This window comes from Pavona decussata, unplaced genomic scaffold, assembly GCF_977016875.1.
Source record: "Pavona decussata unplaced genomic scaffold, jaPavDecu1.1 SCAFFOLD_133, whole genome shotgun sequence".
Taxonomy (NCBI): Eukaryota; Metazoa; Cnidaria; class Anthozoa; order Scleractinia; family Agariciidae; genus Pavona; species Pavona decussata.
This window is the reverse complement of record NW_028145546.1, coordinates 1,980,054-1,995,496: the sequence shown is the minus strand read 5'-3', so window position 1 is coordinate 1,995,496 and position 15,443 is coordinate 1,980,054. Positions and strand designations below refer to the sequence as shown.

The following is a 15,443-nucleotide window of genomic DNA, read 5'->3' as shown; positions in this document are numbered from 1 at the left end:
GTCTCTCTCTTTACTTAGCTTGGAATTAACACACTGTATGAGGGTAGAGGGGAGGAGGGAGAAGTTTAAGAGTGAACAGAACGAACAAGACCATACCTACTTAGCTAGAGTTTAGCCTCTTAATCGTAGCTCTTTAGCGTAGCAGTCATCACGTAATTTAGTTTCAACAATACTGAGAGCTGTGGCTGATAGCGGAAATCTTGATGTTAGTGTTATGTTTCTGATCAACAATATTAGACTCACAATATAATAACCCTCCGGTGATCATGTAAAGAACCAGGAAAATCAAGAAAAAACTTGAAACTTTGCGGAAGCCTTGAAAAAGTATCATTTGACGTTTGCTACACAGAGGAAGCGGATGTGCTCTCCTGTTGCATGTCCCCCATTTCCGCTGAATTCAAATCGTTTCCCAGGAAACGGAAACACGCATCCGGTTTCTCTTTGGAGTGAGACACGTGTTGCGGAAGGAGTGGGGAGAGAGTGTGATGTTTTGGGTAATTGTTTTGTTGTTTTGCTTTGTTTTGTTTTGAATTTCGTGCCTGTCTCCTCAAGCGAAGCAGCTGTATAGAACCTTACTTTGTCGACGAGTAGTATTTGTTACAAACAGAGTACAAAGTGTGGTCGGAAACGCAACGTGCAACTTTAAATGGTTTTCAAGTTGTTTGGCTCTTTGCCTTCGAACTGATCATCAAAAGACCACAATAGTGGAGGCTTTATTTTTAGATTTCTTTTAATAGGCGCCACGATGCATTAATCTCTCCTCCCTTTTCTCGTTTCATATGCAAATGTGTTAAGATTAATTGCGACGGCTATTGCGAAATCAAGAAAACAGTTTAAAGGAGCACTTATATTAGGACATGCAAATAAGTCACCCTGCTTATTGAGTCGGCTTCTTCAAAGAAGTCAACGAACTGTGAGTTATTATTGATGGACAAAATAACTTTTAGTTTTAGCTTTAATCTTATGAACGTAGGAATTTACTCTCCCTGCATCTTCCTTGATAGAAAAGACAACGTTCATTAAGGAAAGCGATCATAAAATTCAAAAGTGAAGACAGTTTTCATGGAAAGCGTAATAACATGGGTGACGTTTTTGTAATCAATTTAAAACTGAAGGGCTTTTAAAGTAAAGGGTGTTTAAATTTCTAGGCGGGGCTTTAGTCTACCGGAATGCATCCCCCGAGGAAGGGAAATAAAGGAACTAAGCAGCGTGAAGGCAAATACTTTAAACAAAAGGGATTCAATGAAAGTTAAAAGGACTGAGTAGTCACTGAGCTCTGAAAACTAAAGAAATTTAGGCCATATAACAATAAATAAGTTGCATTTTTCGGTCGTCTTGCACCAAAACACCGACGATACGATAAACGGAGGTTTAATGAGCTTACGAAATGCATTCATCACAGGAAGGTGATTGTATCACAATTAATAAAGATAGATTGATAGTAATTTTAACTCTTCAAATCTCCAGACAGTTCCATTGCTTCTTCTAAAATGTCTGTGTTTTAGAAAGGAACCGTTGGCGTGTAAGAGGGCAAAATAAAACGTTCATTCGATTCTAAATAACACAGAGACTTGATTGATTCCTGAAAAAGCACGAACTTTGCAAAGTAGGAAGGAAGTTGATTACTTTCGACGAGTTGGAAAAACAACATGCAAACGTGCGCGCAGGCGTGTTGTACGTGCGCGAAGTCGCGTAACGAATTGCGTGTACTCGAGCGTGGGCGATTTCGCGTGCGAAATGTGAATAGAAAATTCACGAATTGAGGTTATGAGGAACCAGTGGGGCAAACAGTTTGCACTTTTGTTTATTTCCAAAGTTACGGTGGTTTATCTTACAAAATATTTTATTTACAACTTAATTAATTTTTCGGCACTCCACAAATATGAAACGCTGGAAATGTCGTCTTTCTGTGAAAACGTAAGGATATTTAGTTTTACGTGCGAGTAAAACGTTCAAATACCTGCTGGAACCTATAATGATATTGTTAGTTTTTTTTTTTTACTTTCATCTACGTTTGTAACGAAAGTTTACTGTCTTGTTTCCTCTTCGCTCAAAATACTGAACTTATTAATTAATTTATTTTTTACAAAAAACTAGTTTTTAGTCGATTCCTTGTTGCCAACTTTTCGCCAACGAAATGCTATCACCTGTTGGTCATGTTCTATATATGGAATTTACATCACCTTCCTTAATAAAGGTCGTTCAAAAATGTTCATTCTATATTCACAAACATGTTATAAGTCCTGAGGTATTTTCATTTTAGTATCAGTGTCCTTCAGGGGCTTTTTTCCTCCTATTTTTCACTCTAATGCCACACAGTCTCCCGGAATTCTCTGGTGCCTGCTAAGTTGGGAACCCTGTGTAAAATGCTTGCCGCATTTGTCGCACACGAACGGTTTTTCGCCAGTGTGTGTTCTGATGTGGTTGTTCAAAGTGGTGGCGCCGGCAAAAGCGCGGGAACAGTAGCCACACTTGAATGGCTTCTTACTGGCATGAATGACAGCATGCGCGCGCAGCTCTGCTGGCTGAGAGAAGCTTTGCGTACAGTGGCCGCACTGATATGGTTTCTTTGGAGCCTGGTTACAGATGTGAACTTGGAGCATGGTCCGCTGGGGGAAGGACTTCTTACACTGACCGCATTTCCATAGGCTCAGCTCCGTGATATTGGAATAAACTTGCTGTTTTGCTATTGTTGGGCTACTATTTCCATCTTCACTGCGGTTGGGTGAAGCAGTGTCGCTCCTAATGCTCTCTGGTGAAGACACCGGTGCCGGCGACGGGGGAAAGTGCGGCCTTTTACGGCTCATAGTGGCTACCGAAAAGTCGAAGGCGGAAGTTACTTCACTCTGCAGGCCGCTGACTGGTTCGCCACTGAATGCTTTGGGAGAGTTTTGCTGGCTGTTAGGTGAAGGCGGACTGGAGGGTGAAGGGACTGAGCTGGGAGGTGTGGGTGGAAAATGATTTGGCGCCATTACGGTCTCAAATGATGCATACTCCTTCGCTTCAGACTGAACAGTCCCTGATTTTTCTGGCTGACCTCCTATGGAAAAAAAAGTAACCATCATTACTTTCTGGGACCATGCAGTTACTCATAATTTTTATCACACAGAAATACAAGGTGCCCTGGATCGCTTTTGGGGACCCTTACCTTGTGTCGTAACTGCACCCATATCAAAGATGATTCTGGGAATACCATGGTATTGGGGATATTTGTCATCGTACCAGACCAGCATTTCTTCTCCAGGCAGGACTGCTTTGAATGAGCGGTAGTACACTTTTCCCAAGTACTGGAAGGCAAACAGGTTCTGTTCATTTTTGTGTCTGGCGCAGCGGATGAAACGCATCCAGCTTGACACTCTTTCGTCACTCCCGTCCACAAAGCCCGCCAATTTACCGTCCTTGAAGATCTGAGGATGCAAGCAAGCACGAACAAAGTTGATTGAGTGAACGGTGGTTAAAGAATACGGGCTTGCAAGAGGCTATTTTTCGTGTTCAGACGTGGCTTGTGTTTCGCTTCTGGCTCGGCAATGTACGGGGGAAAGAGAGAATTGCCTAGAGTCTAGTAAGAGGAGAACTGGTCATGCCCGAGAAATGAATGTGTGATGTTGGATCTGAACGTATCAATTTATTTTGTGACGAAAACCTACCTCCCACATGTAGGATGTATCCGTGGATGAAGACAGCTCTTCAGGCTTCACAAATTTTCCTTCGTACGGACCAATCCATGCACCAACAGGAATCTTTCGCTTGGCACAAATACCATACCCTGCCCCGGGAATGCTTGACGTACATAACCCAACTTCCGGCGGAAGTGATCTTACAGCCAGTGGTAGCTGTGAGTTTTGTTGAGATGTAGGTGATTCATTTCTGTGGTGGGGACACTGAAAGCTTGGATTTGTTGAGCTTGCGTCACACCCTGGAAAATCAATACAATATTAAGACGATTAAACTTGAATTCTGCTTGACTACTAAACAATTAATTCTGAATATTCTGTTGTAAGCAAAGTGCTAAAGAAACACGCAAGCGCGGGGGCCGGTTAGTTACTTTAATGCCGTTTTAGTAATTGTGATCAACATCAACTGTTTTTAGTATTAAACCAATATTTAGATTGCCATGAAAAAACATTTGATGGCAGTGAAAAAGTTGGTTTTTTCAAACGCTTTTGCGTGATTTTTCAATACCCATCGAAGCAGGCCGAATTACTGAATTACCAAAGCGGAGCGCACGAAAGGAAGAGAATCTGTTGATCAATTATGCATGTACAAGAACAACATAATTTAAAATCTATATAGTTTATATACTTACAGAAACAAGCAATTCCTTGACCTTTGGTGATCAGCTCCTGAGTATTAACTGGCTGTATGCTTGACGTGTTAAAAAGGCATTTCTGTATATCATCTACAGTGAATGTGTGCTTCTTTGGGGTCTGCACTGGAGCGACTTGTGTTGGTGATAATGATGACGAGAGCTTTGCTCGCTTGACCACAGGCTCATAAAGCCCGGTGTATTTGCGCAGGTTCTCCAGGAAAGGATTACTAACTTTTGGTTCCTAGCAAAAAAATACAATAAAATCATAAATGCGTGCTGTTTTCAGCAGTAAAGCGAAAATTCAAAGAGTTGTTCTAGCTGACTCGGCCGGACTCGAGCAACGCGCGAACACGCAGGAAAATACTCTAGCTTTGTTTAATTGTTTGTTCATTTTCTTTGTTTGGCGCGCTGTCGTACGTTTATCCTGAAGCGTACGAGAGTCGGGGACAAGCTAAGTGTATATCGATCAATAAATAACATGGCAAACAAACGCAATTCAAAAGGAAAACAATTTTCAGCCGAATTTACACCGCAATCAAAACACTTAGCTCACGCCCCGTAAACAAATTCAAGTCAAAATGATTCGACAGGAAGGAAGTATCGAGAAGTTATGCTTGTAAGAACATTCTCCAAAGACGTTTGTCTGTTTTGAATTCACTGCCAGCTCCAGTGATGCACGAATTAAACGTATCCGTGAGCCCAACCATGAACAAAATATTCACAAACGTCCCATTGCTTAAATTACCAAACTCAATGGAGCAGATCGTTCTTTTCTGAATATTAAAAGTAAATAGGCATTGTTCAAACTTTTGAAGACTTTTTTGAAAATTTCATTTCCTTCCTGTTTGAAAACATTACTGCAACATTGAAACAGGTCTAGTACGTTCAAAAAAAAGAGGAAACGTAAGTTTTTGGTGAAAAACGTCTAAAACGTCGAATAACCAAGGCATTTCTTTGCTCTATTGTTTTTCCCCTTTAGAAGTTCTGTTTTCTTGCATAATTAGCTGCGCAAACCAACTTTTAGTGCCTTTCCAAAACCTTTAAACAACAAATACACAGACGAAATCCATTTTCATATTTTAGCCGTTTCCTACGATCGAGTCATGTCGCAAATGCGCTTCATTTTGTTGGAAAGCTGGCGTTTGCGGCAATCTGCGCAGGAAACTCAACTCATCGAGGCGTAACTAGCCTAGCGACTGCAGGGTGAAGAAACCAAAGAAAATCTGGCGGAGTTTTGCGGTCTTTACAAACTGCAATAAAGACCAAACATTCCTTGGGTTTAAAATATCCCAAGACCCTTACTAAATAGCGTAATCTTTACTTCAATTCTTTACTTAAATTCCTTGTGGCATTCATCGCCCCCAAAAGCTTACTCACAGCTTACACACCCAATCTACACTAACAACACTTACCTGGGTCTCATGTGCCATTTCTAACACCTCAAATCACTGCTGCTTGAATTTCTGTGCAAAGATGCTAAAATGCGACTGATTTGAAGCTTTGGGGAGTTCGGCTCCTCTTTGAACACCTCACGACTTGCGCGCTTGAAATTGAGCTCCGAATAGCTGATTAGTTTAAAGAGACTGGCAATCCAATTTAGCGAAAGGCGGACTTTAAAAGCACGCCTGTTTATGCAATATTGACAGCTTCTTAGGACAAATAAACTGAATTATTTCACGGAGAACTACCACCAATAATACGGAGGAAGACAAAACCTCCAAAAGGCTTTTGTCTTTTGTCTTTGCGCTTGGCCGCTGTTTGGAAGTATTAACAATACAATAACACTTGGATTTAAAACGGAATATTTATTCTTTGAAGTTTCTCAAGGATTCTCATTCACCATTTATATAAGGAATTTCAATCCATAAAAGCTTTGCCAAAATTTGTGGCTCCATCATTTAAAGAATACAAAAAGTAAGATTGTCCCACTAACATACATGGCTGCTCATGCGCACACTTAAATAGAAAGTTTAAATTCTCGCATTTTGCTTTACCCAAATCACGAAACTAGAAGACAAATCGTCAACAGCCTAGAGAGCGTCCTTTAATACTAGTTTGCCCTCACTAGTGCAGCATTTTATAATCAACTTTAGGTTATTTTGTGCTCATTGGGGAAAAGAAAACAATAGAAATTAAGGGGTGGAAGAATTAATGTCTGCGTCAATGATCACGTATTCAACAATCTTAGAATTTCGCGACAAAGAACGCTACACTCAAATGGATAACTGGAAGGAGTCGCGAATCATTTCAGCAGAGAATTTCACCTTATCAATGCACGTACAACTACTTCGATTAATACTGACTTGAAAAATGTCGTTGTGATATCAACAGAAAATGCAAAGTTAATGAACCATAAACACAATCGCAAGTTACAACAATAATGAACTCCATTTGTTAATAAGCTATAGAAGAAAATGAAGGCAAGATAATGGAAATCATTTTTTTTTCTTTTATTGAATGCTGGATGCCGACAGAGAAAAATGAACAATAAGATAATAAACCTTTTGAAGTCAAAAATCCACGTCTGTTGAGGTATTTGCAGAATGTCTTTCTTCATAAAGCTTTAGATATCAGACAAAATAACGCTCTTAAGCTACCAACACAAGAGACGCCATATGAATAACAACAGTTCTTCGAGTTCGTCTCAATTTAAGTCGCGCATGCGGCATAGGCAATTATAAAACAACGCTTTGACTGGGTGCACTCGATACCAGTCCTCCTCCGAATTCTCGAGAATGGATGGAAAAAATGGGCAGCGCTTTTCCCGTCTGAGAAACGACCACAAAACTTATAAGATGTTGAGGTGACGCTGCCAGATTTTATCAAACTCACCGATTGGTTTAAGCAATTTAGAAACAGTCGTGATTCTGAGTGTGTATTGATCATTGTCACTTCCTGTGCAATAACGCTTTCTCTTCTGCATGTTATTAAACAGTCAAAAGAACAACACAGTTCGCTCAGAACTTGTTAAAGTTTATTTCCTAGGGTCACGTTATACAATCTAACACTGTTTCCATACAAAATTCTGGTCTTCCAATAGATTTAATTAAAAAAATGTTTTGACCTCCAAATTAGAGAGAATTCAAATATCAACCTAATAAACAAATTGCAATTGACTCAAGCTTTAAAGGGCGAGAGTGGAGCACCTTTACACTCGCGCGGATTCCTCGCGTGCCTGGCCAGCAGTCCCGGCTGGGAGAACGTTTTGCCGCATTTGTCGCACCCAAAAGGTTTTTGTCCCATGTGTGATCGAATGTGATTGTTCAACGTAGTCGCACCCGCAAAAGCGCGCGAACAGAAACCGCATTTAAATGGCTTCTCGCTGGAATGCGAGATCACATGCGCACGCAGAAGCGAGGGATTGGAGAAGGCCAGGCTGCATTGTCCACATTGATAAGGTTTGGCTGGTTGGCATGGACACACGTGCATTTGTAAAGCAACCCGCTGAGTAAAAGTTTTGTAACACTGCTGACACTGCCATGACGTCAGTTCGCCCACAGGACTCTTGGCAATGGAAATTTCGTTACTTCCAGGATCACTGACGTCACTTTCTAAGTCACTGACAGGTGAGGACCGCTGGTCTGTAAGATTGCTGTCAGTTGATAATCTTCTGGAAAGTGAAGCAACTGTGCTCTGCAAAGGGAATTGTAAAAGTGGTTGCTGCTGTTGTTGTTGTTCTTGTTCTTGTTGCGGTGATTGAGGAAGTTTTTGTTCGGCAGGCTTTGGTGTTTGCTTTGGTTTACTTCCTGGTAATGAACAAGCAAAGGAGAAGAAAGAAAGGTAAGATAAATTGCGCTTAATTATTTTAATCCAGCGTGGTTTCAATGTAACCCGTCACCTTTCACCAGATAGAGTACCAACAAATTATACTTTAGAATGTCAACTAATACTTTACTGTCTCTTTCGATTCTCGATACTCGATACTTGCGAAGATAGAGAATCGAAAACTGAGAAATCAGGATCGAGTATCGACTGTAGAGAATCTAGAAATCATGAGGTTGTCGCAGAGAAATCTTAAAAGCGACAAGGAAAATTTGAAAACGAAATTTTAATGGAGTATTCTAACCGAGACAAATTCGTCAAAATCCTTGGAAAATGGAAGTACAAGAAAACAAATTATTCTCGCAGTCGTAGCCCCCGTCCACACTTATGCAGAGAAATCTGAAAACGCGTCTTTTCTTATCCAGATATGGTCAGTGTGGACTGGTCCTTTATCATGTGGATTAGTGTCCTCATTAAACCAAACGGAAATTAACCTACCTTCAGCATCATGTGTAACGAAGCACATGTCGTGCAGCCCTGTAGGGATACCAAAGTGTTGTAGATATCTGTCATCGTACCACACAAGAAATTCTTCACCAACAGCGATATCCCTGAATGAGCGGTAGTAAACATTGTCCTTGTACTGAAACGCGAAAAGATTCTGTTCATCTTTAGAACGTGCGCATTGTATAAAGCGCATCCAACTTGAATGACCCTCGTCCTTACCATCAAGAAAATGACTCAACTTGTTGTCTTCAAAAATCTGCAAAGGGCAAAATTTACTGGGTTAGTCTAGGTTGGTGTTTTCGTGACTAAATGTTCCATCCCAAACACCGGCGAATATTGAGATCTCAGTGGAGATTAACTATTGCTTTGTGCTATTCAAGCTCCTTTACTACCCAACCGTTTTCCATCCACCTTGGTGATTACAAGCTAGACCTCTTTGTGATAACGTAATACCATGTTTAGGATAGGAGATTCAGGGATGGGACAACTGGCGATCAACTTAGGGCCAAGAATACATGCGGTGTCATATGAAGCTCGGTTAGTTGATGATTTCTGTATTCCTACCACCTCGTTCTACAGTGGAGCCCCGATATAAAAATTTGTTCGTTACAACGGGCGTGTTATATCACGATTCTATTACATACATTGTACTATAACTAGGCCGAAAAATATCGTTCGTTTTACCGGGGATTTCGTTACACATAGGGGTTCGTGATATCGGGGTTCCACTGTGTTTGGCAGTGTCTTTATATTGTAAGGAGAAAACAACTGTTGATCACTGTTGGTAAAACTCATACTGTGCATAGAACCAATCACTGCATACCTCCCACATGTATGACGTGTCCGTGCCTGGTTTGACGTCATCAAGCTGAACTCGTTTGCCTTCAAATGGTCCGATCCAAGTGCCTGCTGGGATATGCTCCTTCGTGCAAACTCCTAACCCAGCACCAGGGATACTCGACACGCATAGACACACTTCCAGCGGAAGAGAACTGAGAGCTCTACTCCGCTGAAAATCGCTGATTTTGTTTGAGGCGAAGCGTAAACCGTGTGAAGGACAAGGTTCGGTGTATTGTTTCCGACAAAGAAGACACCCTGAAAGGAAAGGGAGTAAGGTCATTTATATGATTCTTGTGAAAGAATGAATTAAATTAAAAATATTGTAAGGCCCGGTTCAGACGCCGTACTTCACATGAGCCGAAACGAATCCAATGAATTAAGTTCATGTGAAGTACGGCCTCTGAATCAATTCAGAACGGCCTTAATTCGGATCGGCTCAGCAATTTTTCCCGCCTGGCTCAGCCGGGAATAACGGCTGTAGAACGGCTTTGATTCAGACGCCGTACTTCACATGAGCCGAATCGAATGCATAAGTTATTATAATGTATTTTTCCCAACGGTTTTCCCTTAAAACATGCGTAGAAGAGTGTTGAAGAAAAAAACAACATGGCGGCCTGGCGGGCAAAACTTTCTGTGACGAGTTCTAGCGAAGCTGACATGTGTAGTTCGTGTTTTAGCACGACAAAATATAAATGTTTGAAATGTAAATTCCCATTTGCAACAACTGTTCGATTTTTGAGGAAGATGAAGATTCCTCGGATTCTTCTAGATTTTTGCTGAGTTTTCCAGTATTTTTCCCAGAAAAAAGGCTCTTGTTTGCATTTTGTTACCAGCGTCCGCCATGTTCCAGCTGTGTTTACAAGGTATGTTTCACCGCTGACCCGAATCCGCAATTTTTAGGGGAATTAATTTCGGCTGAATTAAGTTCGGCGTCTGAATCAATTCAGCCGGGATTAATTAATTTGCGTCGGTCTAAATTCGAATTCGATTCGGCTCATGTGAAGTACGGCGTCTGAACCGGGCCTAAGATACCCTGAAAAGTTGGGTGATCTAATTCAATAGCGCGAGCGAGCGTGCATCCAGAACTGGAAAGGTACCGCTATGAAACTGTGTCAGTAAGCCGTTTTCCTATTTTTACAGAATTGTGGCTTGAGCGTTCAAACTGCCTGGTATCACTCTCAAGGCTTTGTTCTCACTGACGACGGAATTTTATTCAAATATTAGAAAGACAAGCAAAAACCGCAGAAATTTCTGATAAAAATTACAATCAGCTAAAATTACGTTTGCCGCCTGAAAAAATAAGGCTTTGGCTTATTTTTGAAGCATAAGAAAGGAGTACAAGCTTTTGTTGTAAGTTGTGTGTGAAAGGTGTATCAAAAGGGAGGGTTAAGGCTCCGGGCGGTGGGAGTGTCTCCGTTAATTGAGACTCCCCTGTCTGGCCTCCATTTCAGGGGGTTTTGCACCTGTGTCGCGAGGCCTTCAATCACCATCAGCGCCGTTGAAGTTTACTGTTTTCTGTTTTTTCTTTTCAGCTGGTTAAATATCACTATTGTAAGAACCTCTCTTTCGTTCCGTCATCTTTATTTAGATTACTCTTTTGGAGAGTGATTTTTAGGAAGACCGTTTTTCCTGCGTGTTCTAAAATCTGGAGTGTTTCCTCAACGCTGCAAAATGTTTTGCTTACACTTTAAACTAGCAATAATGAAAGATTAGGGAGTGCGTTCGATATCACCAGGCCCTCTCTCCTTTGCCAAGTTGGTGATGATGTCATCCGCCCTTGCAAAATCTGCGGGGGGTGCCAGATACGCGTCCCAAGATCCATTCATTCGTTGTTTGATTGTCCCATACAATCTCGACTCTAATCTGTATTAAGACTACGTACTTTCTACGTCGAAAGCAAGAAGCGATGTTATGTAAATATGCTTTTATTACCTTGACATTGTATTGTCCGTCCATAAATTGACAAAAAAAAATCGTTCTTTTGTGGCCCAGAAAAAAATTCTAATAGCTGCCGCTTTAATTGTCTACTCTATGCGGTGTCTTTTAAATTACAGACGCGTACAAAGTGTTTACTCAACATCAACAAAGAGGTTGGTGTCCCTGGAGTATTTCTATACAGTGAACATCATTTAAACAAAGTAGATTCTAGAACGCTCAAAGGAGATGACTCATCCAAAGCTACATTTTGTTACGACGTTCTTCAGCTTTCGCCTGCAGTTCACTTGTTGTAGGTCTGAGGAAGCGAAACACGCCTTTCTTTGCTAGTTTATAGTTGCACGTTTCGATCAGTGACAGATCCTTGCTGCAAAACGTCCTGCTACTCTAAGGGCGTTTCCAAGAGAATATAAACGCACGCGGATTATGAAGACAAAAACTTTATACGGCATGCAACAAATATAACCTGCTAAAAGATCAATCAAATGAGTGATTTCTGATTGTCGATGTCTTTCATGAAGCGAAAAAGAAGAAAATATAGCGTAAGTCCGCTGCAAAACTCACGGAATACGATGGTCCTTAAATAGACACTAAAACGTTTGTGTCCAGTGACGCAAAGTTTGAATGAAGTTTGAATGAAGTTGCGTTACACTGAAGATGTGTCACTCTTAGTTACACCTATACCGAGTCTAGGCGAAACAAAGCGGCAAAATATTCAAAACTTTCTAAACTTTGTACAGCTATCGACATAAATTCAAGTTACTCGCTTCCCAACGAAAGAATTCATTTGGGTCAGAGAGGGATAATTTTTAAAGAAACTTTGGTGCTGCGTCGGTGAGGGAGCGATAAGAGGTTTTATCAAATGAGTTGATAACGTAAATTGACCACTGTAAAGAGATACAAGAGATGACGTTTGGTGCGCTAGCCCTGGTCATAAGGCCAATATACCTTATCAAAATCAGCTGATAAAAATAAACATTCATGTTAGTTTATGTTGAGGCGCTCCCCTTGCCATTTGAAAATCTTTGCAAGAGTGCGGGCGCCTAATGAAATTTCCCTTTTAATCATCCACAAAGCGCTTTCAGAGAGGTGTTTCTTTGATAATGTTTAGTATAATGTTAAACAAGTTAGCTTCCAAAGAAAAAAGATTCAGTGTATCCAGACAGTATTCCCAGAAAAAATTATTAAATGAGTTTGTCAGGTTCAAGCACTGCACGTGACAATAGTCGATTAGGCAAGGATCACGACAAAGATGAAAAAGAAGTTTTGTTTTCAAACAATGAAAACCACTTTTTTGTTATCCAATCAAAAGTTTAAAGAACTTTTTGTTTCACTCAAAGAAAAGTTGAAGTTCTAATGAGTTTTCCAAGTTATTTTTTCAGGACTTGTAAAATGGTTGAGACGAACGCATAAGTTCTTTTTTACTGAGCTAAACTGAAACAAACGAACTGATGACTTTTCCCTAGTGTATTTAAAATCATAATTAATTGTCTGAAAGTTCAAGAAATGTGTAGAACCATTACACAACATTGTGATTAATCGAACAGTGCATGTTTTTTCGTGGGCGCTATTACAACAAATTATACGTGCACGCAATTTTTCATTTTTCATCTTTGCCTACGTATTTCGAGCATCAAAACTTCCGTTTCGTTAAGTCACCTGCTTTTGTATTATAAACTAACGGAATTGCACATCATTACACTTACATGTATGCGTGTTTGATGCTCCTGAGGTCAATCCACTTCTTTCAAGCTCGTTTACGTCGATAAAAATAGGTCGTTTCCTCTCGTACAAACAGTTCATAATCACCTGGGCGGGAATTAACGGGCGTCTCTCTTTAGATGGTAGACTGGATTTAAAGTTGCTCTTGATTGAATGGTGGTTTACCTAAAAAAACATTGAATTGCAAATTAGATAACAGTTTAAGACGCCCCTTGTATGACTTGACCTTTTTATTGATATCTTGATATTGAGCTTAGGGAAATTTCATTTATTGCTAAAGCATTGACTGCCTTTCTCGTATAAATACAACCGTTGTTTAATTGTTTGTATAGTACTCCTTACAACAGCATAAACCATCATAACATTTCGTTAGTGATTTAGATTTGGTTCCTGAAACAACAGTTGACATCTGCAGAATTACTGAATTGCCGCAAAATTACACCATTGTGGCATTACGTGAAGGGCGTGAAATTCCAGTGCAATGAGGCTTAGCAAAATTATCTGCGGTGAACGGGAAAACGGCAAAATTAGCTAATTTTGCAACAAACTATTGAATGACACGGCAAACATTTAGCAATTTGAGCCACTGTTAGGGCGATTACAGAAATCAAACAACTATAATGTACAGCTTCTCAAACATGTCTGGTATTGACTAGAATTAAGACTTTTGTGGTATGAAAATCTCATACCAACCAAAAAATATCATGAAATGCTCTGTATAATATCCCGCAGAATACCAACACTTACTATATAATATTTTTTACTAAGTACATTTTAAAAGGGTTTTTTCTCGACCATTCATTCACAAACTAAATTACCATATATATACACTTCATACAAGTAGTTTTCCAACTTTCATTATAAATTAATTTACCAAATCATTCTGCCATCCTTTCTCCATCTTCTGACTGCAGTTGAATATCGACATTTATCCCCTGACTGTGGGTGCTGTTGTTTTGACCGATGATCAGGCAAGATGCACTATTTATGATAACTGTCCGCTAGCAACTGTAGGGCTCTCTGGTGTCTTCTAGAATAACTGATCATTTACTCGCACATGGCTTTGGGTTTTGTTAGTTCTAGCATCTCATTGGATAATTGTATTTCGGCTGACTGATTTTCTATTATTCCAAGAGCCTTTAAACAACAAGGGAATTTTTAATCAAGGTATAATTGTAAAAAAGATTAATCGCTCGTGTAGTGATTCATATTTGAACAATCTTTTCGTCTACAGTCTCCCTCTTTCGTCAGTCTAATCCTTGCTGAGTACAACAAGCCATCAAATTATCGAAACTAAAGACAGAGAGTTCAAAACATTCTGAAGTAATTTATCCATTACGGATTATGTAAACTCAGTTCAACACGCGACCACTACAAGTTAAATTGACCCCTTGAAACATGTCTCCAACATGCTGTTCTCCTAAAAATTCCGTAAGCTTCCGTCTCACGGCCATTTAGAGCTTGGCCTGAACAAGTTTCAAAGTTGGATCGACTGGTGACTCCGTTTCGCCACAGCTTACGTATACCTTTCAACACTTGCGCATGACTTGCTTTCGCTCTGATAAATCCGACAGAGCACCGCACGTAAGTTGGCCAAACTTGTGTCTTCCTGCGAATTCTTCTGGCACGCTGGCACTCAACACATATTTCCACCTCTCTCCCGCTCTTCCCGAAGCTTATGTCTTCACCACTCGCTGATTCCAATACACGCGTTCATCTATGCTCAAAGAAAGAGACTGGTACAGTGGAACCTCTCCTTACGGACACCTCTATAATACGGACACCTCTCTATTACGGACAGTTCACTTGGTCCCTGAGAGACCGAAATCCATATAAAGCCTACTTCTCTGAAACGGACACCTCTATAATCCGGACATCTATTCCTGTCCCCTTGGTGTCCGTGATAAAGAGGTTTGACTGTACAAAGAAAGAAACTGCTAGAAGTCTACTTGCCCAGGGCTTTAGATTACTAAGCTAACAAAGATTATTAAGCTCACCGCAAACAATTTTGGTGAAACTCGGTCTGGGCGCTCTGGGAACATTGCAAAGAATTACACTCATGGTATGCATATAGCTAAAAAAAATTCAACTGATAAATCAAATGATGTTAAATAAAATACGTTTATTGACTTTGTTAGTAGATCAAGACACACAAATGAAAAGAAAAAAAAAAGAACGATGTCCATCATATTTTACACATATACATTTTTAAAACAAGTTATTTACATTAAATAACACTATTAAAGTTTTGTGTCGAATTCGGTACTTACTGGTTATATTTATTTACAGCAAATATCGTTTAAATTACACGAGAAACGTTCTACGTACCGCAAGAGATTACATGATCTTCTGATGCCACAAGACAAAG

General features: G+C 40.1%; 2 protein-coding genes across 2 annotated transcripts; both read right to left on the bottom strand.

Moving 5' to 3' along the window:
- Window positions 1-1,787: 1,787 nt before the first annotated feature.
- Window positions 1,788-5,858, bottom strand: LOC146468164 (putative histone-lysine N-methyltransferase PRDM6). The gene is made up of 5 exons (XM_085124801.1): window positions 5,722-5,858; window positions 4,307-4,550; window positions 3,648-3,916; window positions 3,149-3,407; window positions 1,788-3,040 (listed from the first exon to the last, which is right to left on the bottom strand). The coding sequence occupies exons 1-5, from the start codon at window positions 5,737-5,739 to the stop codon at window positions 2,301-2,303; spliced, it is 1,530 nt and encodes a 509-aa protein (XP_084980927.1). The 5' UTR covers window positions 5,740-5,858; the 3' UTR covers window positions 1,788-2,300.
- Window positions 5,859-7,261: 1,403 nt separating this feature from the next.
- On the bottom strand, window positions 7,262-14,123 carry LOC146468163 (putative histone-lysine N-methyltransferase PRDM6). Its single transcript, XM_085124822.1, has 5 exons — window positions 13,950-14,123; window positions 13,060-13,240; window positions 9,402-9,673; window positions 8,570-8,834; window positions 7,262-8,055 (listed from the first exon to the last, which is right to left on the bottom strand). The coding sequence occupies exons 1-5, from the start codon at window positions 14,001-14,003 to the stop codon at window positions 7,427-7,429; spliced, it is 1,401 nt and encodes a 466-aa protein (XP_084980948.1). The 5' UTR covers window positions 14,004-14,123; the 3' UTR covers window positions 7,262-7,426.
- Between the last annotated feature and the right edge of the window lie 1,320 nt (window positions 14,124-15,443).